General features: G+C 39.5%; 1 protein-coding gene across 7 annotated transcripts in view; it reads left to right on the forward strand.

The window, feature by feature from the left end:
• The window catches only part of LOC140201238 (tRNA (32-2'-O)-methyltransferase regulator THADA-like), a 424,035-nt gene that overhangs the window by 54,910 nt on the left and 342,607 nt on the right, over window positions 1-26,518 (forward strand). For all 7 annotated transcript variants that reach the window (XM_072265008.1, XM_072265009.1, XM_072265010.1 and 4 more), the window contains 4 exons: window positions 967-1,102; window positions 3,697-3,833; window positions 8,092-8,256; window positions 14,197-14,354. In XM_072265008.1, coding sequence (XP_072121109.1) covers window positions 967-1,102; window positions 3,697-3,833; window positions 8,092-8,256; window positions 14,197-14,354 — 596 coding nt within the window. The remainder of the gene's footprint in view (window positions 1-966; window positions 1,103-3,696; window positions 3,834-8,091; window positions 8,257-14,196; window positions 14,355-26,518) is intronic.

Raw genomic sequence — 26,518 nt, forward strand, 5'->3', positions numbered from 1 at the left:
TTATTTCTTTCTTTTTGTATTAGCACAGTTTGTTGCCTTTTGCACACTGACTGAATGCCCAAGTTGGTGCAGTCTTTCATTTATTCTGTTATAGTTGTTATTCTGTTATGGATTCATTGAGTACATCCGCAAGAAAATGAATATCAGGGTTGGATACGGTAACATATATTTACTTTGATAATACATTTACTTTGAAGTTTGATTCTACTAACCAGTAATTGGAATTCTCTTCATTACTGGCTAACTGAGGTGTTCGATGGATCACTTACTCAGTGGTGATCCATTATTGCAACTGTGCTTTGCTCCTGATGGATCAGATTCATTCTTATTGAGCTTTTACTCATGGGGTGCTACTTGACTACGTTACTGTTTTGCCCTGTTTACATGTTTGTCTGTAGCAACTGTGGAACAGCTTATTATCTTGACCAGACTGAGGCTGATTTGCTCTTGTTTCTGAATTGCTGTACAGAAACTCAATTGATGCCTTCTTTTCCTTGAAGACAAGATCTTTATATAGCAATGAAAAACAGGTTCCAACAGTACAGTTTAACTAATTATTTTATTTGTTTGAGGAAAGTGGTAATGAATGATATTTGAAATATAACTTCAGTGGTAGAGACTGTTTATTTTGGTGAATGCTCTCCTGTGTATATTACTATGGAATGTGGCTGCACATTTTTGGCAGCATTTGAATTCTCTTGCTTAGCACCATTAAAGCAAATCTTAGCATGCATATTGGTGCTGAAGTTCTGCAGTGTACAGAAGTATTTCAGAAATGCAAGATCAGTTTCATGAAAATCGTTTTCTCTAAACTTAATCCACTTTGGCGATCTTACTAGTTGCCTTTAAATCCCGTTGCTCAAATGTATAGAAACAATTCATAAGGTCTTAGGAATTAGTATAAAGAGATATTTAATGGTTCTTTCACATTTAATCTGGATTTAATTTTCTCCTCTAATTTTCTAGTTATTAAGTACCTGATGAGTTGTCTGACAGTTGAGATCAAACAGGCTGAAAAATCTCTGGTGCTTGCGGCAGCTTCTAACCCCTTGTATGGAAGAGTTCATTGCATCATTGCAGTTCTGCAGCAGCTCTCCCTAAAGTAAGTGTTTGTACTTATTAACACCTGCAAGGATGCCACATTCTACTTCCAAGTACAGTGGATTCTGGTTAATTGGGACACATCGACGCCAGTACATTTTGACCCAAATATGAAATACAGAATAAATTAGAACACTACCAATACGACTACAGTACTACAAAACTATCTATTAGTTCCTCATAGTTATTGACAGAGGAATTCATCCAGTATATGCTGCCGTGTTCTTTTGATTGAGTGTTAACACTGAGGAATTTAAAGTTGCTGACCCTCTCTATCTCAGATCCTCCAATGAGGACTGGCTTGTGGATCTTTGGTTTCCTCCTCCTGAAGGCAATGATCAGCTCCTTGGTCTTGCTGACATTGAGTGAGGGATTATTGTTGTGGCACCACTCAGTCAGATTGCCAATCTCCCTCCTCTATGCTGATTCATCAGCTCCTTTGGTTCGGCTAATGACAGTGGTGTCATCAGCAAACTTGAATAGGGCGTTGGAGCTGTACTTAGCCACATGGTCTTAAGTACAAAGCGAGTAGAATAGGCAGCTCAGCACACAGCCTTTGTGCTGATGGAGTTGTGAAGGAATGTCATAGTGAATGAAGGGAATTCCAGCTATTTTCTCGATTAGTTTTTCTTCTTTAAGAATTGTCCTAAATAAGGAGCTGCCCTGATTAACCAATGGCCCAATTAACCAGAATTCACTTTATATAGTAAATTCCGGCATTAGAATTTGTCCTTCTGTAAATTGATTTTAGAAATGTCAGTGTTAATTAATGATAACAATTAATCTGTAGGTGGTGCTGTGATGGCATTTATAATGTAACATGAACTCCAAACTTGCACTATAAAAGTCTTTGGTTTTGTCAGAAGTATTCATTAACATGTATTCATTCATTTCTATTCCACTGAGAGGCAATGTAAAGGAAATGAGTAATTAGCTAAATATCTTTTCTATTTTTCCCTTTCACTGTTTTCTCCCCTTTCCATATCAAATAAAAATAGTTTCAAATGGTCAATCTTCATCAATAAATGAACTTGAATAATACTGTGACCTTTGACTTGCTGCTCCACACTGAGGAAGGTTCACTACTTCGATGAAACTGTTATAGTAACTTGGCTTCTGGCATACCCTGCTCCACTTGTTTTACACTTATTACTGTGAGGCTAAGTACAGCTCCAATACCATATTTAAGTTTTCTGACGACATCACTGTTGACCTTACCAGAAGTAGTAACGAATCAGCATATTGGAGGGGAGTTGAAAATCTTGCTGAATGATGGCATAACAACAACCTCTCACCCATTGTCAGCAAAACGAAAGAGCTGATGATGGTCTACAGGAGGAGGAAACCAGAGGTCCATGAGCCAGTCCTCATCTGGGGACCGGAGTTGGAGAGGCTCAGTAACTTTAAGTTCCTCAACTTTAACATTTCGGAGGATCTTATTTGGGTCCAGCAAGTAAGCGCATTACAATGAAGACATGGCCTCTTTTCCTAGAAGTTTGTGAAAATTCAGCATGACATCTAAAACTTTGACAAACCTATAAATGTGTGATGGAGAGTATAGATGCATCACAGCTTGTTATGGAAAGGCCAATGCCCTTGAATGGAAAACCCTACAAAAAGTAGTGGGTACTGCCCTGTCTATCACAAGTAAAGCCCTCCCCTCGACTGAGCACAATTACATGACGATCTGTCACAGGAAAGCAGCAGCCATCATCAAGGACCCCCACCATCCAAACCATACTTTCTCTCTTGCTACTGCTATTGTGAAGGTGGTACAGGAGCTTCAGGACCCACACCACTGGGTTTGGGAACAGTTATTACCCCTCATCCACCAGGCTCCTGAATCAGAGTGGGTAACTTCACTCGTCCCAACACTAATCTGATTCCACTGCCTGTGGGCTCAATTTCAAGGACTCTACAACTCATATTCGCAATGTTATTTGTTATTTATTTTACTATTTTGATTTTATTTTTGTATTTGCACAATTTGTCATCTTTTGCACATTAGTTGTTCATATGTGTATAGTTTTTCGTTGATTCTGTTGTGTTTCTTTGTATTTACTGTGAATGCCTGCAAGAAAATGAATTTCAAGATGTTACAGTATATGGTATGTACTCTGATAATGAATTTACTTTGAACTTTTAACTGCCTCGTTCTTGGACATGTATCCCTAAAGTGCAAGTTTACAAACAACCCAATTTCTCACAGGGTGAGCCTGTTTACTGTAGTTAGTGTAGTTAATGGTAGTTGCATTTTGAGAGTCATGTCATATAGGAGCTGATGTCTGGTACTGTGTGCCATAAGTCCCACTTGACAATGGTACATGATATACACCACTATTGTGTTTAAAAATGTTGAATAATAAATACTTGTCACGTGATATAAGTGATTTTTTTTGTAATTTATTTCAATATGAGTTGCAGAAAGTATAAATCAATATTTGTATTCACTTATGAAGGGTTGATGGGGACACATACCAACGTTAGTTGCTGATTGAATCTTTCAAACTACATATACTATCATTGGCCAGATTGTTCACGCAATGAGCTATGCTGTTAGCATTACCAGTGCTTTTCAATGCTTTTTTCTTTTAGGTCCCTCACAAACCTTTCAGAATGGAGGACGGTTGTGGAAGGACTAATTTTAATGGCCTTCCATCTGTCAGCAGTGGTATCTCCTATTTGTCAGAGCTCCTCACCAGAAGGACTAATTCCAATGGACACAGATCTTGGTAAGCTACTGCAGTCAATCAAGTTACAATATCACCCGCTCATTAATTAATGTAGGGCATTTTATCAGAGGCTGCCTATCCGTGCCTACTGCTGCCCGAGTAAACTTTGCCTACAAAGATATTGTGAATTCTGTGATGTGAACTCTGCCTTTCCCATTGTAGATTTAGTTAGTTGTCTGTTCCAAGGGGACCTTAACTTAGAGTCTGGCGGCTGTGATACCATTGAGTAAGTTGAGTAGCCAAACACAATTTATGAACACTGCAAATTAGGAGTGAAGATCACAATTTTGAACTTACAGACCTTGACATCTGCAATTAAGGTGAAAGGTGAGATCATACACTTTGTTGAATTAAATAATCAAAATTGAGATCATAGAACAAAGTGGACAACTTCATTCAACTTCACTTGCCCCATCATTGAAAAGTTCCCACAGTCTATGGAATCACTTTCAAGGATTCTTCATCTCATGTTCTTGATATTTATTCCTTATTTATTTATTATTATTATTTCTTTCTTTTTGTATTTGCACAGTTTGTTGTCTTTTGTACTGTTTGAATGCTCAGGCTGGTGGAGTCTTTCGTTAATTCTATTATGTATTTATTGAATATGTCCACATGAAAATGTTTCTCAGTGTTACAGTATATGTTGTGATATATACAATACGTACTTTGATAATAAATTTGCTTTGAGCTTTGAAATAACATTGAGAAAATCACAATCCAGTAATACAGATTGTTTTTTAAATGATTATAAGGTAGTAATTATGATTTTGTCTACCCTCACTTGCAATGGGCCATCACATTTTCAAAGATATTGTGCATAAATAACTTATTGATCTGACTCATCACACTGATGAAGGCCGCAAAATAGTCCATCCTCTGAAGGAGTAATTTCTGGAGTTCTTTGTATAATAGCACAGGTAAATGATTCAAGGTTACAATCATAGTTCCTCCTATACACTATTTAATGCTAATAATCACATTATTATATTCCATCTAATTTTCAATGACTCAGTGGCTCAGTTTAATGTCAGAGAATGTATGCGGTGTACAACATGAAATTATTACTCTTAAACAGACATTCAGAAAACAGAAGAAAAACTCGAACGAATGACAGAAAATGTTGGAACCCCAAAGCTCCCCTTCCTCCTCCCACAAGCAGCCACAAAAGCATCAATCCTACCTCCTCCCGCTACCCCACTACTTCGACATCTCAAACAGGCTCTCTCTCTCTCTTTCTCTCTCTCTAGAGAGAGAGAGAGAGAGAGAGAGAGAGAGAGAGAGAGAGAGAGAGAGAGATACTGCTCCTGCAACAGACCAGTGGGAGATCAACAGCTTGCTGATTCGACGTTACAATCTGTAGCGTCACTTATTTGAGTTCCCCCAACTTGAGGGCCTTCTTTCTACAGCAGCAGACACTGCTGTCTCAATGTTTCAATCTCCTGCGATGCTTTAGTTAGCGAAACCAGTGAGGAACTGGGTTGTGCACAGGGCCGCACCCCGAAAACACATAGCGATAGCAAAAACGTCAGGTTGCTCAGCGAGTTCTCAGAGCGTGAACCCACCACCGTGAAAAACCTCAGTTGAGTGTAGATGTAGACCATGGACTGCACCAGCAACCCAGCCATCTCAAAAAAGAAAAAAAAGATATTAAAAGAGAAGGAATTAAATTGTTTCACCGACGAACTGGAAGAAGTTACCCAAGTCTGCGAAAACCTCTGGTGCCATCTTTAACTCCTCCCATTAACAGGCCAGGGTTAAGTTTTAAGGAGACAAGGGCTGCTTTATCCTCTTTGGACCTCTTCTGTTTAGTTTCTACTCTGCTGTGGATAAACATTTGAGATTGTGTTTGTGAAGACCAACCTACCTTACACTGCTTGTCCTTCACCATCAGTATCACGTTTTCTACTTTGTTACCCTAGGACATCCACATGAATCATGTCTTAAATTGGAAATCTGGCATCCCTGGGATTGTAAGCATTATACATATTTGTCTGCTTTACTTTTCTTTTTGCAATTTGTTTAATATATTGTTCAACAAAATTATCCTGTTATTGGTAAATTCCACAACTATCCACACCAATAAAACTGTACCAAGTTTCAAAACCGTGGGATATATGGTAATTTAGTTTTCTATTTTCTGTGATTTCACTGAACAAAGATAAAAGAGCTTTCTAGATTGACTTACTGTGCAATTACAATATTTTTGAGAAGCTATTAAATACCTTGGATATATTTGATACAGCGATAGCCCATCCAGGATTAAAACCAAGAGACTGGATTTGCTGTACACAGTTGTCTTTGGCACTTGGTGTTACCCTGAATACAGCCATCCATCCCTCCATCAGATTAAATACCTAATTCCTTCATCGCTGGCTCCATACCAGCTACAGGCAAATTGGCAAGGCTCTGCAGCTGTACCTCCCAAACCCTTGATATGTTGGGTATGACATCAGCAGCAATGGTGTGCTTAATAATAAGAGTGAGAATTATAGACCAAGATGTCAGTGGACTGGTAAAATAGGCTTAAAAAAATTAACACCAGAAATTCAATCCAGAAATTTAATGTAAGCTTTTGGAGAAGGGTAATAGTTGAAAGTTCATAGTAAATTTATTATCAAAGTACATAATGTCACCATATACTACCCTGAGATCCATTTTCGTACGGGCATTCAATAAACACTATAGAATCAATGTAAAACTGCATACAACAGAGATGGACAAATACCCTATGTGCTAAAAGACAAACTACAAATACAAAAAGAAAAGAAGATAATAAATAAGCAATAAATATTGAGGGCACGAGTTGTAGAGTACAGAGTTTGTGAAATCAGTTCATCGTTGAAGTGCTTGAAGTTCTCCCCTCTGGTTCACGAGCCTGGTGGTTGATAGGTAATAGCTGTTTGTGAACCTGGTGGTGTGGGACTTGAGGCTCCGGTATCTCCTTCCTGATGGCAGCAATGAAAAGAGTGCATGACCTTGATGATGGATGCTGCTTTCCTGTGATAGCGCTGCTTGTAAATGTGCTCAATGGTGGGAAGAGCTTTACCTGTGATGGGCTGGACTGTATCCACTACTTCTTGTAGGCATTTCTGTTCGAAGGACATTGGTGTTTCCCTAGCAGGCCGTGATCCATCAGATACAAGGGAATAGATAATAAATGATAGAAAGCAAAAGATGTAGATGAACCGAATGGTCCTAGATGTGTTACCGTAGATTCTTGAAGGTAGCAGCAGCAGAGGCAAAGTGGTTAGGACACAGATGGACACTTGTCTTTATTGGTAAAGCTTCTAAGCACAGAACCAGACGGGTCATGCTGGAATTGTGAAAAAAACATTAGTGATCCCACACGTGGAGTACTGTGCAGTTCTGACTTGGGTACTGCATGGAGCACTGGAGAGAATTCAGAGGAATTTTGGAGGGAAGGAAGCTGTTAATTATGTGAAGAGATTGGCTTTGGCTGGAGCAGGTTTGTTTGGATAAGAGTGAAGCTTTAAATGAGCTGTGTAAATTTGAAGGGCCTAGGCAGTGAAGAGGGAGGGCCCTGAAGTTATTTGGCTGATGAGGCTCCATTTATTAGTTTTGTATTTTGAAGTGCCCTTGCTGTAATTTTAAATTATATTAGCCTTTCCAATGATATGTAAGATAATATTTTGGCTTTCTTTGGTTATGGAAACATCTATGAAAGTCTCTGGGGCGCTTCAGTATGTTATTTGCCATGAAAAACCATTAAAATGTGTTGTGATATTTACTGGAAATATTTGACAGTTTCCCCAAAAATTGGGATTATGGCGTGTCAAAGGTCCAATTGTGCAAGCTTGGTCCTCCTAGAATTACTGCCTGAAATCCATGTGAGCACTATTGCAAAATAACATGTTTATACCAAGTAACATCCCGCCCTTTTCCCACATCAATCATGCTCTTCGTCTCCATTGAAGTCAGTGGTTTCTTTGGTGAATCCCCATTGCAACTTCGGGGAATCCCAACAAGACTGGACTCTGAATTTGAATTCCATGGAATTTGGTGTCAGATCAAACTGATGATTTAGCCCAGAAAAAAATCCCAATGCATCAATATCTGAACTTGCTGCTGTAGCAACAGCTGAATGTCAGTAGTTTTGATTAATGCTAATTGCAAAAGCCAGGCTGACCTTGCCCATTGAGATGACAGAGTGTGAATTCTGTTCCAAGGGTTAGTGCAGGAGCTGAGGTGAGAATGCTTGTTGATGTAACTAGTCATTGCATTGTTTCCCAAACAGAGACTGCTGAAAACTTGCATAGGATTATAAATGAAATAAAGCCACAAGACACCAATGATTATTTTGTACAAGTGAAAGTGCTGAAAAGTGATGAATGCAGAGAATCAAGTAAAAATCTTCGTGGATACTGCAATTCTGCTGAAAATGTGAGCATGACCATGACAGGTAACAAAATCAATTATTCTTCTGAGCATTTATTTATGCGAAGGTTCACACTGAACACGGTATAAAGTTAACCACGATTAGATAGGCTTCTGAGGTTGTGCTGCCTTTCTGTCTACAAAGCAACTCCACGGGAATTTCAATGGCCACAGTAAGCTACACTCATAAAAACAGAATATAACAATTCTAGGTCATTCACCCCATTGAGTTGACTCTGCCATTCAGTGACAGTATGAGTCCACTCTCCCAACTACCATAAAATTCTATCAATCTCAGACCTGAATATACCCAGTGGCCAAGCAGGCAAAATCCTCCAAAGCAGAGTATTCAGAACTTTTGGGGGAACAAATGGCCTTTTGCTTATCCGGAGACCACCACTCATTTCTGAGCTCTCTTGGCTGAAGATGAATTGGTTCAACTTGTGTAATCAAAACCTATCAGAATGATGTGTCATCTTATTTGGAGTAGGGATAAAGATATTCTTGAGCTATTAAGGAAAAGAAACACTTCTTCAAACCTATTGTGATCCTCCCTATTATTTTTTTAAATTTACATGTTAGTTCATAACTTCAGTTAGATTCTTCCACTTCTAATTTTGAGAGAAGTGACAGGCTGTAATATTTTAAACAAGCGATACTGCAGATCCTGGAAGTTCAGAGCAACACACACAAAATGTTGAAGGAAATTAGAAGGATAGGCAGTATCTCTGGAAACGAAAAAAAAAAACAGGCATATCTTGGACTGAATCTTCGTCTGTTTAATTTTTAATCTAGCTTTTGCATTTATAATCCACCCCCAGCCTAGTCTTTCACCCTCAATAAAAAGGAAGTCCCAGGTGAACGATGGAATGATACCTACCATCTACTAGCTACTATTGTGCAGTGAGAACAAATCAAATCAAATCAAGTCAGTTTTCGTTCAAACTGTACATGGATACAGTCCAACGAGACAGCATTCCTCTGGGACCAGGGTGCATAACATACATTCAAAGTAGGCGAGAGAGAAAAAAACACACATCGTTATGGAAGAAACTATATGTGTAATCTAAGTCCCTGAACGACACGCAAATTGATTGTGTCGGTCCAGGCAATCCAGCCTGTCATTCCACAGGATGAACACTGGAGGGCAGCACCGACAGGAGAGGCCAGTCCCCAACCGAGCTCGGATGCCATGCTACACCGCCTCTGGTGTGTCCTTACTTGGACTGCGGAAGCAGGCAAGCCTGCGGTTACAGTGAAGCCGATGACTGCCTCATCGGCTGTCTCACCAAACAAAGGAAACAGGCCTGTGGCAACTTACATTATCGATGTCCGGCAGGGTCTTGGGATTGCAAAAGAAACATGTAAGACAGTCACTCATGGTTATGCTGCACGCTGCTTTTGCGCACCAGCTTCAATGTCTTTGAGCAGCAGGCAGTAGCATGTTCTGCACCCAGTTCAGCTCCTCCGAGCCCTCTCCAGCTCGTCCGCAGGCTTCTCTTCCTCCCGGCCAACCGCCGGCTTCTCTTTTTCTGGCCCGTCCACTGGCTCCCTCGACACCCTAGTGGGCTACCCTGAACAACGAGCAGATTACTGATGCAGTACCCCTAACTCTTAGAATCCAGTATAGTCTTATGATCATAAAAAAACCCATTTTAAAAAGAAAAGTGCACCTTTGTTTGGCCCTGGAGAGGCCACTGCATTCAAATGTGCTGCCATCTTACTGGAAGTTCCACACCATCAGCTTCAAGAACAAACTATTTAACCTTCAGCCGTTTACTTCTTGAACCAACCTGCAGAACAGAGTCATAGTCATACTTTATTGATCCCAGGGGGAAATTGGTTTTCGTTACAGTTATGCCATAAATAATAAATAGTAATAGAACCATAAATAGTTAAATAGTAATATGTAAATTATGCCAGTAAATTATGAAATAACTGATAGAATTTCTTCATTTCAGTGACACTGACCATTCAGATCACTTTGCACTATAGTAGACAGTCTTAATTGTGTTCTTTCCTGTAGAAACTGTGTATAATTTATGTTTTGTTGTGAATGCTGCTTATCGGATACTATATGCCTGTATAGTGTCAGATAAGCAGCATTCACAACAAAACGTAAGTTATAAGACCTTAAGATTTCAGAGCAGAATTAAGCCATTTGGCCCATCGAGTCTGCTCCACCTTTTCATCATGGCTGATCCATTATCCCTCTCAGCCCCAATCTCCTGCCTTCCATGATTCCATAAGACACAGGAGCAGAATTAGGCCATTCAGCTCATCGAGTCTTTCAGCCTTCTCCCCGTATACCTTCATACCCTGACTAATCAAAAATCTATCAAACTCCGCCTTAAATATACCCAATGATTTAGCCTCTATAGCTGCCTGTGGCAATGAATTCCACAGATTTGCCACTCTCTGGCTAAAGAAATTCCTTCTCATCTCTGTTCAAAATGGGCATCCCTCTATCCTGAGGCTGTGTCCTCTGGTCTTACACTCTCCCACCATAGGAAACATCCTCTCCAAATCTATCGAGGCGTTTCAAGATTCAGTAGATTTCCATTGAAGTCATGCCTCATTTTTCTGAATTCCAGTGAATAGAGGCCTGGAGCCAACAAATGCTTCTCATATGACAAACCTTTCAATCCCAGAATAATTTTTGTGAACCTTGATTGAACCAATGTCTGCACATCCCTTCTTGGATAAGGGGCCCAAAACTGCTCACAGTACTCCTGCTGAAGGCTTTCGGCCCAAAACGTCGACTGTACTCTTTTCCTAGATGCTGCCTGGCCTGCTGAGTTCCTCCAGCATTTTGTGTGTGTTGCTTGGATTTCCAGCATCTGCAGATTTTTTCTTGTTTGTCACAGTACTCCAATGAGATCTCACCAGTGCTTTATAAAGTCTCAACATTACATCCTTGCTTTTATATTCTAGTCCTCTCAAAATGAATGTTAACATTGCATTTGCCTTCTTCACCTCCAACTCATCCTATAAATTAACCTTTATGTAATTCTGCCCAAGGACTGCTCTCGCGTCTCTTTTACACTTTATATATAGATGTAGAAGCTTTTGGTTTCCTCTTAAATATTATTGGCTAGCTTACTATTCTATTTTTTTCCTTTATAATTTTTTTAGCTACCTTCTGTTGGCTTTTAAAAGCCTCTCAATCCTCTAATTCCCACTAATTTTTGCTGTATTACGTACTCTTTCTTTGGCTTTTGACTTCTCTTGTCAACCACGGCTGTCATCCTGCCTTTAAAATACTTCTTCCCTTTGTGATATATCCTGCACCTTCCGAGTTGCTCCCAGATATTCCAGCCATTGCTGCTCTGCCATAATCCCTGCCTATGTTTTTTTCCACAGTTTTGGCCTCTCCAATTCCCTTTACTCCATTGTAATATTAATACCTCGAACGTCAGCTTCTCCTTCTCAAGTTTCTGAGTGAAATCTACCATTATGATCACTTGTCCCTAATGGTTTCTTTAACTTAAGCTCTCTAATTAATTCCGGTTCATTGCACAACACTAGTCCAGAATAACTGATCCCATATTGGGCTTAACCATGAACTGCTCATAAAAGCCATCTTGTTGGCTTTGTAAAAACTCCCCCTCTTGGGATCCAGCAGCACCCTGATTTTCCTGATCTACCCGCATATCGAAATCCCCTATGATTGCCCTTTTGGCATGCATTTTCTATCTCCTGTTGCAATTTGTAGATCACACCTTTACTACTGTTTGGGGGTCTGCATATAACTCCCATCAGGGTCTTTTCACCCTTGATGTTGCTTAGCTCTACCCACAACAATTCAACACCTTCCGATCCTGTGTCATCTCTTTGTAATGATTTGATTTTCTTTTTTAACCAACAGAGCCACACCACCCCCTGTCTACTGCCTGACCTTGTGATATAATGTGTGTCCTTGGCCATCAAGCTCCCGGCTATAACCTTCTTTCAGCCACGATTCAGTGAAGATGCCAATCTGTAACTGTGCACACGTTCAAATATAACAGCTTCAGTCCTGTATTCACCGTGTTTGATTTGTCTGCCTTTTACGTTGCAACTCATCCTGTTGACTGCAATTTTGCCCAATCATCAGCCTCTCCATGCTAGCGGTCTCAGTACACATTGCCTCTGTTTGTAAACCCACTACCTCATCCTCAGCACTATCCTTCCGGCTCCCATCCCCCTGCTCTATTAGTAGACTAAGGGATGGGGTATACACAGTTTCTACAAGAAAGTCTAGTTTATTGGCATTTGCACAAATCTATGAATGGACCTGTGCATGCATATATTTGTGCCTACGCTAATAAACTGGACTTTGTCTACTTCTTAGCCAAATTGAAGCAGCATATTTTCGACTTGTCTGCCATCTGGTGGTTCATTAAAGAATCAGCAGAATCATTGAAAACTTGGTACACTATTCCACCGATTACTATCCAATTCACAGTTCTAGGAATGGTTATTTTGGGGTGCTTGGAGGGTGCACATAGTGTGGAGCATCCTGTTTAGAATAATATCAAAATACACGAATAGTGGAGATTTTAAATTTGGGATTACATTTAATCCTATGTGAGGAGCAATTTTTTCTGATCTCTCTATTTCGTAGGACAAACATGACAATAACATTTGTAGTCCCAATACAAGGTTTTGACCCTAAACCTCAACAGTTACCTTCTCCCAACAGATGCTGCTCGACCACTAAATTCCTCCAGCAATTTGTTTTTTGCTATATAATTTTACTGTTTCTCGTAGTTTGTCTTCAGTTCTCAGCTGGAGGCACTGGGTGGTGCTCTAACACTTGGTATTGTCTTAATGTAAAACCTGAATTTGTGAATATTCGTGGTGTATTCAACACAATTCCATAGAAGAAGCAAATCTAATTATCTATTAACTAAGATTGAAAACCCACCAACCAGAAACCCTCTTTGAGCATGTTTTCAGAAAGGGTTCACAGTTGAGTAATTTCGATTAATTTTTCGATAACTCAAAAATATTGTTTGAATAAAATCATCCTGACAGAATTAATTGCAAGAAATGTGGGCAAATATATTTTCTCGTTTCATTCAGATATTTTGTTCAAAGTTCTGTTTTGTTGTAAACTTAGAGAAAATTTAAATGATCATGACGTAAAATTGTCTTGCAATTGGATCCGTTTCTGAAGCTGTTAAAGTAATTATAAACTAGTGTTGTAGAAAAGAACATTGTACTTAATTACATATAATTTCTATTAACCTACATGTAAAGATACTAAATGTGTTGACTGGAGAGTTGCCGTGAAGTTTTATGTTAGATGCTTCTATTGTGGCTGGCGTACTTTAATGTGATGGTCAGGATTTATCACGTATATTGGGTTTTTGAACTTGTAGCTACCCTTGGGATATGATATCATAGAGGGCAAGAGATCAGTTATGAGTAAGTTACTCTGACTACCTCCTGCTACATGACAAGAATGGTATTGGCGAATTTCCTTATTTAATTTTTGTTATTGAGATACAGGGCAGAGTAGGGCCTTCTGGCCGTTTGAGCTGCACTGCCCAGCAACCCCTGATTTAACCCTGTCCTAATCACAGGATGATTTACAATGATCAACTAACTTACCAATTGGTACGTCATTGACTGCGGTAGCGAACCTGAGCACTTGGAGGAAAACTGTGATCACAGGGAGAACATGCAAACCCTTTACAGGCAGCGGCAGGAATTGAACCTGGGTCGCTGATACTGTAAAGTGTTGTGCTGACCACTACACTACCCGCCCCCCTATTTACAGTTTTATCAAAATGCATTAAGGATGGTAATTTCTAATTTGAAATTACATATGTTTCTCATATAGTATATTTTAATAAATGCCATAATTGCTTCAAAATCATAGTAAGATGAATAGAGAATACTCACGGTGCCTGTTACTGTGGAGATGACTTTAGTCGCGTGTGATTTTTAATCTATTGTCTCTATTTACCGTAAGCAGATCCAGCCGGACGTTCCTGTCAGGTTACTGCTCAAATGGTTCTTGTGTGTTGTTGGAGAAGTATGAAGGAAATCTCCTTGCTGTTGGGATTCTTGTGTCAAAATTTGCCTGTTCAGTCAGCACCCAACTCAAAGGACGGACTACTCTCATTCCACCAGGTATCATTTCAATTCCTTTGTAAATAAGTGTGATTTCCATGTGGAGCACAATGACATTGGCAGATGTATTGACACAAGTGCTGAAAAGGTATACAGTAAAACTTCATAATCCTTCATTTGCCTGTATTGTGCTGTAAGTTTTCTATGTTTCGATACCAGGTAATTTCTAAGGTAAGGACATGTTTGGCACAGCTTTGTGGGCTGAAGGGCCTGTATTGTGCTGGAGGGTTTCTATGTTTCTGTCTGATTGGTTGGCAATCATGAAGGACCAGCATTTACTGTGATGTTAGTCCAGAATGTGAGCGGGGATCCAGTGGGGTTTGCAACGAGCCAAGCTTTCTTAGCTGGGCCTCGGGTGTGGAGAGATCTGGAGTTGAATGTGAAGTACTGGAGGTCAGGAATGCAGGTAGGCTTATGGCTGGAGTAGCATCTGAAATGCTTGTATGTTTCCTATTCCTTTTAAATTCAACAGCTTCATCAGAAAATGTATATTAGAGTGTAACATGTAAGAAATGGTGTAGTAGAAGTTTTTAAGAAAAAATATTAATAGGAATAGTATATAATTGTCTGGAAGATCTACGGGTCTGATGTTAACAGAGTCCCAAAATTTATCGGAATTGTACTCTCATGATTATGAAAGAATACTGGTATTTAAATAATCCCAAGAACAATGTAGTTAAATTCTAAATTCATTCTTAGTTTGCAGATCTGTTCAGAACGTGTAACTTATCAGAGAGCTTGCTTCTGATGGCTCAAGTCCTCGGGCACAAAAATGGTTGCTATCTTCTATGAAGTCTCTGTAGTGCCTTACCAAATATTAAATAGTCTCATCGTTGTGGCTGCCCCTCGAGGTCGAGGATGATGGTCTTCATTCTGTTGATCTACTTGTGGGCTCTCAAGTGGCTTATGAGTCCAATCTTGGCTTCGAAAGTTCTTCGGCATTCAGGACAGGTAGTTCCAGATGGCAGATCGGGCTTTGGTTGTTGCTGCCTCTCTTTCCATTTTCTTCTCTTTTCTTCTAATTCTGCACACCTGTTGGCTTCGAGAGTTGCTGTTCCAGAGCGGAGGTAGATGGCTTGATGTGACAGACAAATAATTTCCTTTAATTAGATTTGTACAGTTGATGAGAAAGTGATTTTGCTTTTTTTTTGCCATGATTTCCCATCACTAGTCGATGTTGCACAGTGCATTATAATGCTTCTGCTAGGGAATATCCATTTGCTTGTTGAGAACAATATTATATCTGGATCTTGTATTTCTTGTGAATATTAGGTGTTTCCCAGCTGCCACAGGACCCTGTGATCACATTTTTCTGCGATCAAGGGAAACAAGTTTCTTTTGAAGGAATATAATTTCCGAAAAAAGGATGTTCAACCTGAAACATTAACTCTGTTGACATCCACAGATGCTGAGTGTTTCCAGTTTTTTTCTGTTTTATTTCAGATTTCCAGCAACTGCAGTCTTTTAAACTTCAGGATTATAATTAAGTCTGATCATGCACAAACTGCTGGAATAAACTGCCTGGTCAATCAAAACTGAAAATTAATTTACTACAATTACAGAGATAGACATTGCGTATGATTTTGGAGCCTGGCATCAAATCTTATTGACAGCCCTATTATGCTACACATTATTGTGAAATTCTTGTTTGGCAGTAAAAAGAACTGTAAATGCTTGGATTAAAATACTGCGATCCAGATGGAATTGTTGCCATTTACATTTCAAATGCATTATCCTATTAATAAAGCAGTTCAATTTCATTAAAACTCAAACGTTTTTTCTGTATTTTCCCTTGGCCATTTTCATCATTTTTGTTTCCATGGTAAAACCTGTACTTATTTCCAAAAGCTGGCTGGTTGATTACATTATTGCACCATGTAAATATGAATGACCTTAACAAGCACATACAGGGTTGCTTTGTTATTGTAGTCATTGTTAGACCAGTAGAAAAACTCAATGGGAAAAGATCTTATTCACTGCCTAGACAAATTAATCATTAGTCAAAGAAAATTTAATTATTTCACTTGTACAATGAAATAAAAAAAGTAATTTGAGAATATCTATATAAGAGAGTGAAGGCATTACTGATGAATAGAAGAAGTAAACACATTTGGAGTACATAGGTCTTCCAGATTTTCTTTCCAATCATGAAAGTATGAGGAATGGAGAATCACTTCTTCCAAAATTATTGTATTATTTTCCCTTGTAACTCTCATAATTAGTTGAGTTTCATTAATGCTTGTCACTCTGTACCTGGCTAGATTGTAGTAGATTTATAACTGTTAAAAAGGGTCTGAGACAGCAATGCATTCTGCAGCCTATCTTCTGTTTTTTCAAATTTAAATTATGTCTTCATTTTGTTCTGAACGGAGCTAATTTATGGATTACTGTTTAAAAATAATCGGACACAGATGAGATATTTAACTTTCTCCTAATGGTTACATGGGCCAGGCCATGAAGGAAAATCTTTTCCTTATAAGTTTTTAATGATGAATTTGACATGATGTGAAAGTAAATTGGGCTTTCATATGCAGCTGAATGATTGAGAGCATCACTCTGCAGAACTGCACGGTTTTCAGTTATGCAACATTTAGAAAGGCATTTCAAGGATTTTTTTAAAATCTGGAGTGTCCCATACTTTATTATGTAACCTGTTGTGTAATTACTTGGCTAACCTTCAGTTAGCTATTTAAGCCCCAATGCTAATATACTTGCAACACAGCTCCCAACTGCCATTCGCTCTCCTAACACTATTTCAGCAGACCCAGATGACAGTTTTATTTAGCTGATATAAGCAATGATGTTAGGGGTGATAAAGGACCAATATTATTTTGGATTATAATTCAGTTTTGGATGTTTGAAAAATAATGAAATTAGGTATTGATGGCATATAAGCATTGGTTATTCTTTTCAAATTATTAAATAAAATGAAGTTAAATTTTATGATTAGAATAGTCTTTCATATCTTTTTTTGATGGTGTCTCAACAAATCCTATTTCTTCCTTGCCAGCATCTTTCTTCCTAATTGGATTAAATGCAGCCTTGATTGTTAATATTGGGTCCATATGCTCTTGACCTTCTTAATTAATCTAAATCCTAAAAAGCCAGCGATAGGAACCAAAATTCAGTTTAACAAGAAATTTGCTAAATTGGCAGAAGATTGGATTTAACCTGGGCCTTCCTGACCTGCAGAAAGGCCCAGGTTTGGACACTTGCTGCCCAAGCTGAACAAATTGAAAATTGTTGTTCAACAAATATTGTTTTACAGACTGCTTAGCTGTTATAGGGTCTCTGCTATTGACTTCCTTCCACTGCATGGGAACTCATTGATTACATAATACATTAAAGTTAGTGTTTTCACATACTTTGCTTCCAGATTGTGTCAGAGGTTTGAAATGGCGGCTGCAATTTCCTGGTTCTCTTAGTTTTGCTATGTGGCTCACTAGCTACCCTGTGGTTTGGCAAAGAGAGATACTTTTGATTTGAAGCCTTTTATAGATATCATTCAAACAGTGCAAGTCTCATGATCACAAAGCACAGTGATTCTAGTCTGGAAGCAGGTTATGTGATATTAAGTCGTTTTATTTGCCTGACATTGTTGTGACTGAAAGTGCGGTATTCCTCACTTAAGTTGCAAATTGTGAAAGGTAATTGGAAGAAGCTGCATTATGTGGCAATTTCCGTAACATGTTTAAGGCATTGAAAGAAAAGTTATTCAGTTAGACGTAGAGATATGTAGTTCTTTAAATCTGAGTAACCAAGCAATTAAAAGTCAATTATTGAAATGATTAGAGTGCAGGAATCAAATTGCCTTTCCTACTGTGATGTACAGGGTCCTGGCATTCAAACATTCATGTCAAACTATAATTATTGTGATTTGCAGCAAACAAATTATTGTACTCTCATGCTATTGAGGTTAGAGGATTTCTTGTATTTTTCAGTTTTTTTAAAATTAAGTGCTCTTAATTAGATTGCATTGGCTGGATAAAGATCTTGGTGGTGATCATTTTCAAAGATAAACTACCCAACTTGTTACTGCATTTAAAAAAAAACAATTTAGCACTCTCACCATGATCACGTGTAGCTCAGTTATAAATTTGACATCAGTTACTTTTTGGTATAGTGTTACTTGATTACATTAATTCATCATGGGAAGCTGTAAATTCAGAGATTGCCCTTTTCACGTCTACAGCCTTGGATGGAAGGCATCTGCAACTGATTCTGTCTGTCCTTTATCTTGCATCCTGTGCATATTCATGGCTGCAAAGTTGCAAGTGAATGGACTTGAGCAGCTGTAACCCTCTCTCATTGCATGGAACCCTCTATGGCACGGTAACCATTTTATTTACAGTGAAAGGTGGCCTAGCGAGAAGCTCAAAGTGCCACTCTGATAAATGAGTGGGAAAAAGGCAAATCCATTAAAAGTTAGAGTAATGTTAGTGGATCTTCAGACTTTAACCAGAATGTAAGGAATTATTGTACACCGGCAGATGTGAAAAGAAAACTAGAATTGACAACATTCAGTGAAATAAAAATTAAGAAGGAAATGCATTATTTTTTAAAAATTGCCTACCTTCTCCCCCCACCCCCTCACCCTCTGCAAATCCTATTGCATGGAAGGTTGCATTGGTGCATTTACTTTGCTAATATCTCTGGCTTGAGAAATATGGGCCATTATTTTTGAATTGGATAAAACTCACATTATCTTAATGGCTTTAATTATATTTATTAAATTTTGCCCCCTCAAATCTTTATTATTTTATTGGATACATTTTTGATCTCCCTTTTGGTGCTTTTGAACTAGTAGATTGAAACAGTAGGTTTTTGTTGAAAAGGAAGTTCAAAGTAAATTTATTATCAAAGTACATGTGTGTCACTATATACAACCCTGAGATTCTTTTTTTTTACAAGCCAACTAGTGTGATATTGCATCTCCTATTAGGGAACGCGACATACCAGGCAACAGAAAGGTATACAGGGGAACACTTTAGATCTGCTGATTATAATTCCATGAGTTTCAAAGTAATTATGGGGATGGATGGGACTACTCCTTGAATTGAGATTCTAAATTAGAGAAAGGCCAATTTTAATGGCACCAGAAAGGATCTGGCAGTTGTGGATTTGGATAGATTGCTTTCGGGCAAAGAGATGCTTGGTAAGTGGGAGGTCTTCAGAAGTGAAATATTGAGAGTACAGAGTTTTGTCCTTGTTAGAATAAAAGGCAAGACTAACTGGTCTGGGGAACCTTGGGCTTTTGAGAGATATTGAGGCCCCAGTTAAGAAGAAGAAAGAGATGCACTCTATTCATGGCTGCAAAGTTGCAAGTGAATCGACTTGAGCAGCTGTAACCCTCTCATTGCATGGAACCCTCTATGGCACGGTAACCATTTTATTTACAGTGTAAGGTGGCCTAGCGAGAAGCACTGAGCCGTCTCTATTTCCTGAGGAGACTGAGGTCCTTTAACATCTGCCGGACGATGCTGAGGATGTTCTACGAGTCTGTGGTGGCCAGTGCTATCATGTTTGCTGTTGTGTGCTGGGGCAGCAGGCTGAGGGTGGCAGACACCAACAGAATCAACAAACTCATTCGTAAGGCCAGTGATGTTGTGGGGATGGAACTGGGCTCTCTGACGGTGGTGTCTGAAAAGAGGATGCTGTCTAAGTTGCATGCCATCTTGGTCAATGTCTCCCATCCACTACATAATGTACTGGGTGGGCACAGGAGTACATTCAACCAGAGACTCATTCCACCGAGATGCAGCACAGAGCGTCATAGGAAGTCATTCCTGCCTGTGGCCATCAAACTTTACAGCTCCTCCCTTGGAGGGTCAGACACCCTGAGACAATAGGCTGGTCCTGGACTTATTTCATAATTTACTGGCATAATTTACATATTGCTATTTAAATAATTATGGTTCTATTACTATTTATTATTTATGGTGCAACTGTAACGAAAACCAATTTCCCCCGGGATCAATAAAGTATGACTATGACTATGCACAGTAGGTATGGACAGCAAGGAATGAATGAGGTGCTTGAGGAGAAAAGAAAGGAAAGAGAACACTTGAAGGAAATCAATAGGGCTAAAATAAGGCATGAGGTTGCTCTGGCTAACAAGATTAAGGAGAATCCCAAGGGCTTCTACAGATATTTTAAGTGCAAAATGATAGCAAGAGACAAAATTAGTCCACTTGATGATCAGCGTGGTCATGTATGCTTAGAGCTGAAAGAGGTGGGAGAGTTAAATAGATGTTTTGCACCTGTATTTACCAGGGAGACAGAGTCTGTAAAACTGAGGCAAAACAGAAGTGAGGTCATGGATCATATCTGGATTACAGAAGAGGTGGTGTTTGCTACCTTGAGGCAAATTAGGATGGATGAGTGTCCAGGGCCTGATGAGGTATCGCCTTGGCTAGAGCTGAAACTGTAGAGGTCTTTAAAACGTCCTTAGTTGTGGGTGAGGTGCCTGAGGACTGGAGGATAGCTAATGTTGTTCTGTTACTTGAGAAAGGCTCTAAGATTGCAGTGGGAATTTATAGGCTGATGAGCTTGACATTAAGAGTGGGTAAGTTCATGGAAGATATTCTAAAGGACTGGATATATAAATATTTGAATAGACAGGTCCTGGTTAGGGATAGTCAATATGTCTTCATGCATGGTAGATGATGTCCAACCAATCTTATAGAGCTTTTTGAGGATGTTACTTGGAAGGTTGATGAAGGAAGGGCAGTGAATGTAGGCTACGTGAACTTTAGCAAGGCCTTTGACAAGGTCCTGAATGGGAGTCTAGTCCTGACGAAGGGTCTCGGCCTGAAACGTCGACTGTACCTCTTCCTAGAGATGCTGCCTGGCCTGCTGCATTCACCAGTAACTTTTATGTGTGTTGCGGGAGTCTAATCCAGAAGGTTTGGTCATTTGGCATTCAGGATGAACTAGTAAATTATATCCAACATTGGCTTAGTGGAAGAAGCCAAAGAACGGTAGTTGATGGTTGCCTCTACAACTAAAGGTCTGTGACTAGTGGTGTGCCACTGGGATTGATGCTAGGTCCATTAATGATTTGGATGATAATATGGTTAACTGGATCAGCAGATTTATAGATGATACCAAGATTAGGGGGGTAGTGGACAGGGAGAACACTATCAGAGTTTGCAGTGGGATCTAGAACAAGCTGAAAAAATGGGCTAAAAAATGTCAGATGGAACTTAATGCAGACAAGTGTGAGGTGTACTTTGGGAGGATCAAACCAGGGTAGGACTTGTATGGTGAACTTTAGGGCATTGTGGGGCTCTGTAGAGAAAAGGGATCTGGGAATATAGATCCATAATGCTTTGAAGGTGGTGTCACAAGTACATAGGGTTGCAAAGAGAGCTTCTTGGCTCTCAAAAATCGCAAGTGTTAAGTATAGAACGTGGGATGTTATGCTGGAGTTCTGTAAGGTGTTGGTGAGGACAAATTTGTAGTATTGTGTGTAGTCTGATCACCTACCTATAGGAAAGATATCAATATGATTGAAAGGGTAGAGAAAATTTACGAAGACGTTGCTGGGACTTGAGAATCTGAGTTCTTAGGAAAAGGTTGAATAGGTTAGTACTTTATTCCCTAGAGCGTAGGAGAATGAAGGGAGAATTGATAGAGGTATGCAAAATTATGAAGGTATATAGATATGGTAAAAGCAAGCAGGCTTTTTCCATTGAGGTTGGGTGAGGCTACAACTGGAGGAGATACATTAAGGCTGGAAGTTGAAATATTTAAGGGGATCATGAAGGCAAGCTTCCTCCTTCAGAAGGTGTGAGAGTATGAATGAGCTCCCAGTGGAAGTGGTTGATGTGGATTTGATTGCAACAATTAGAAGTTTGGATATGTACATAGGTGGAAGGGGTATGGAGGGCTATGGTCCAGGTGCAGGTCGATGATGCTAAGCAGAATAATAGTTTGGTATGGACCAGATAGCCCAAAGGACCTGTTTCTATGCTGTAGAAAAGACTAATTTACTGAATATTATTGAAGATGTGCATGAGCTATTGCAACCTTTGTCACTGCCTTTCAGTCGCATCCAAATCAAAGGTTGCAAAATTCAGTTTAGGATTGAAGTGATGGAACAATCTAATGACCTGACAATTCTGCTGCCTCGTTTACCACAGCCTACTTCACATGAGTTCATAGGTTCTATACAGGAATCTTGCCTCAACATACATGTGTGTAGGGGTCATAATTGTGTCTTTCATGGTTTAAGCTGTGGTAAATTTATAACTATTGCTTAGAACGAGCATGTCCAATCCTTGTTTGAAATATATTTTATTTTTGCTAAACAAGGCTGAGAAACTGTTGAGGCAATTTGAAATGGTGCTCACTGAGTAATTCGATTCGAGTTGATGCCAGCTGTTCCCCTAAGCATTCGTCACACTGGATGGAAGATGGGAAGCTGTTTTCCCATGGGGAGAAAGAGAACATTATTATGTTATGAACAGTTGCTCACACACTCTCAGTAAGTGGTTACAGATCTGAGGCAGATGCCCTACTTTATGTATCGGGTAGTTAGGCGGATGCAGTGGCAATTTTATGATGAGAAAAAGGATGAATGGATTGTGGGGGAGAAAAAAGAAAGCTTAAAGCTATATCAGAAATCTTTGTGAAACACAACAAATTTTGTTGGATAGAATTTAAGAAATATATCTTTGTAACTTGGCCCATCTTATATTGGCCTGTCATTCCCCATCTACTGACTGTTAGATGATCATTGTCTTCCTTTAATCCTGCCCATATTATGTATAGAGCCAAACTAAGCCCTTTTGGGAACAGAGGAACAGTTTCTGTTTCAGTTTGACTCCTCCTTTTCTCATTACTTCCATCGTAGAATAGTCACTTACAGTGCCTATAAAAAGTATTCACCCCCTCCCATTGGAAGTTTTCATGATTTATTGTTTTACAACATTGAATTACAGTGGATTTAATTTGGCTTTTTTGACACTGATCAACAGAAAAGGACTCTTTTGTGTCAAAGTGAAAACAGATCTCTACAAAGTGATCCAAATTAATTACAAATATAAAACACAAAATAATTGATTGTGTAAGTATTCACTCCCCCCCCCCCCCATCTGACACAAACAAATCATCACTGCTGATGCCAGTTGGTTTTAGAAGTCACATAATTAGTTAAATGGAGATCTGTTTTGGAGACCCATGTGCAGTCAAAGTGTTCTGAGATTGTTTTAAAAATACATCTATATCTGGAAGGTCCAACTGCTGGTGAGTCAGTATCGTGGCAAAAACTACATCATGAAGACAAAAGGACACTCTGAGCAACTCCGCGAAAAGGTTATTGAAAAGCGCAAGTCAGGAGATGGATGCAAGAAAATTTCTAAGTCACTGATAATCCCTTGGAGTACAATTAAGTCAATCATCAAGAAATGGAAAGAATATGGCACAGTTGTAAGCCTGTGTAGAGCAGGCCATCCTTAAAAGAGAGAATGAGTGACTGTGCAAGGGGTCTGGTGAGGGAGGCCACCAAGGAAGCTATGACAGCTCTGGAGGAGTTACAAGCTTCTGTGGCTGAGATGGGAGAGACTGCGCATATAACAGCTGTTGTCCGGGTGCTTCACCAGTTACAGCTTGATAGGAGAATGGCAAAGAGAAAGCCACTGCTGAAAAAAAACTCATGAAATCTCAGCTAGAGCTTTGCCGGAAGGCATGTGTGAGACTCTGGAGGCAGCTGGAAGAAGGGTCTATTGTCTGATGAAACCAAAATTGAGCTTTTTGGCCGTCAGTCTAAATGCTATGTTTGGCATAATCCAAACACTGCACATTATCAAAAACACAATCCCTACTGTGAAGCATGGTGGTGGCTGCATCGTGCTGTGGGGATGCTTCACTGCAGCAGGCCCTGGAAGGCTTGTGAAGGTAGAGAGTAATGAATGCAGCAAAATACATTGAAATCCCAGAGGAAAACCTGATGCAATCTGGAAGAGAACTGTGACTTGGGGGAAGATTTGTTTTCCAGCAAGGTAATAACCCCAAGCATAAGGCCAAAGCTACACAGAAATGGCTTATAAACAACAAAGTTAATGTCCTGGAGTGGCCAAGTTAGTGTCTAGCATTCAATCCAGTTGAGAATTTGTGGCTGGACTTGAAAAGGGTTGTTCACTCACAATCTTCATGCAATCTGACAGAGTTTGAGCAGTTTTGTAAAGAATGGGGAAAAATTACAGTGTCCAGATGTGCGAAGCTAGTGGAGACCTATCCACATAGACTCAAGGCTGTAATTGCTGCCAAAGGTGTAACTACTAAATATTGATACTTAGGCAATCGATTAATTTGTATTTTATATTTGTAATTACTTTAGATCACTTTGTAGAGATCTGTTTTCACCTTGACAGTCTTTTTCTGTTGATCAGTGTCAAAAGAAAGTGAAATTAAATCCACTGTGTTCAATGTTGTAAAATAATAAAACATGAAAACCTCCGGGGAGGGGGGGGGGTGAATACTTTTTATAGGCACTGTATATCCACGACAAGCCACAGATTCCCACAACAATGTTCATTCTGCTTCCTATAACCATTCTCCCAGTTTCTCTTGGTTATTGTACCTGATGATGATTCTTCCCACATCAATGTTTTGAGATGTCTTCCTTCTTTAATTACTGTTTATTCTCTGCCTTTGCTATGGGCTCTCAGTTGTGTTGTGCACAATTTTCCATCATCTGCAGCGAGAATAGAGGTCCTTTTTTGTCATTTTGAACCCCTCCAGCCTGCACATTTAACCAATTACCTTCTGTAACTTTGGTCGTCTTCAACACAGTGCAACGAGACAGACCGACCTTCCCCTCTCCTTTTAATGCATCCTAAGGACCATCCCCCGTGACTCCTTGATCCACTTCTCCATCTCCACTAACACTCGCTCGCCTTCTCACATTTCAGCAGGAGACGCAATGCTGCTTTTCCCCTTCATATTCTGCAGGGATGCAAATACAGCTCTGAGGTCAAGAACAGATTCACTTGCACAACTTTCACATTAGTATCACACGTTCAATGCTCTTAGTGTGGTCTCCTCTGTGTTGATGAGATCGAATGCAAAATGGATGACCAGTTTGCAGGACATTTCCTTTCAATCTATCTGTATGACCCTGAGCTTCCGGGTTCATGGTGATTTAATTCTCTATCCCATTGCCACTCTGATTGATATGTTGTAATCTAATGAAGCCCAGTGGAATCACCACATTGTTTCTTCCTCCTCAAGTGCTGCACGTTGTGTTAATTATTTTCAGCTTTTTTCTGTTTTTAACTTGGATTCGTAGCGCTAATGTTTTTTGTCATTTTATTATTGTAAAATGTTCATCACCATCATTATATGCTGTGTCTTATGATGTCATCATTATGTGCCATTTCATATGATGTAGGCAGTCATGGTCTTCTTGGCAAATTTTTCTACAGAAGTAGCATGCCACTCCCTTCTTTTGGGCAGTGTCTTTACAAGACAGATGACCCCAGCCATTATCTTCAGAGATTGTCTGCCTGGTGTCAGGGCTTGTGATATGTGCCAGCTGCTTATACAACCATCCACCACCTGCTCCCATGGCTTGACATGACCCTGATTGGGGTGCTACACCTTGCCCAAGGGTGACCTACAGGCTAGTGGAGAGAAGGAGCGACTCACACCTCCTGTGGTAGAGGCATATCTTCTTTAAAAGGGCTATCTATATCTTAATCCATTTTGTTTTGTCAATCATAAATTGCATTTCATTCTTGTAGAATAAATATTTCCTTTATCAAGTTTTAAAAAATATTGAAATTTATTACCCAGACCAATAACCACTGACTAAATAATGGGTCAGTAGGCATGATGGAACAATGGCTTCATTTGTCATACTCTAACTCTGAAGCGGTAAGATTACAGGCGGACTAAAACTCTCTCAGCTGCAATGCTATTTGTGTGTTTCCTTTTAAAATGGTGGCCTTGATCTAGTGCCAGATAATCAAACATGCCTAAAGTCCTGCCTTTCTCTTAGTGCTGCTACACTTTGTCAGCTAAGCCACTCTCTCAAAACTGCTCCTTCAGAGATCAGTCGGACTGCTCTGTCAGCCTCATCTCTGCATTGATCCAACCTCTCTTTCAGGGCTGCCCCCTCCAAAATACTTATTGCTAAAACATGATGGATTTTACAGTGC

The sequence above is a fragment of the Mobula birostris genome, chromosome 8 (genome assembly GCF_030028105.1).
Source record: "Mobula birostris isolate sMobBir1 chromosome 8, sMobBir1.hap1, whole genome shotgun sequence".
In the NCBI taxonomy this organism is placed as follows: Eukaryota; Metazoa; Chordata; class Chondrichthyes; order Myliobatiformes; family Myliobatidae; genus Mobula; species Mobula birostris.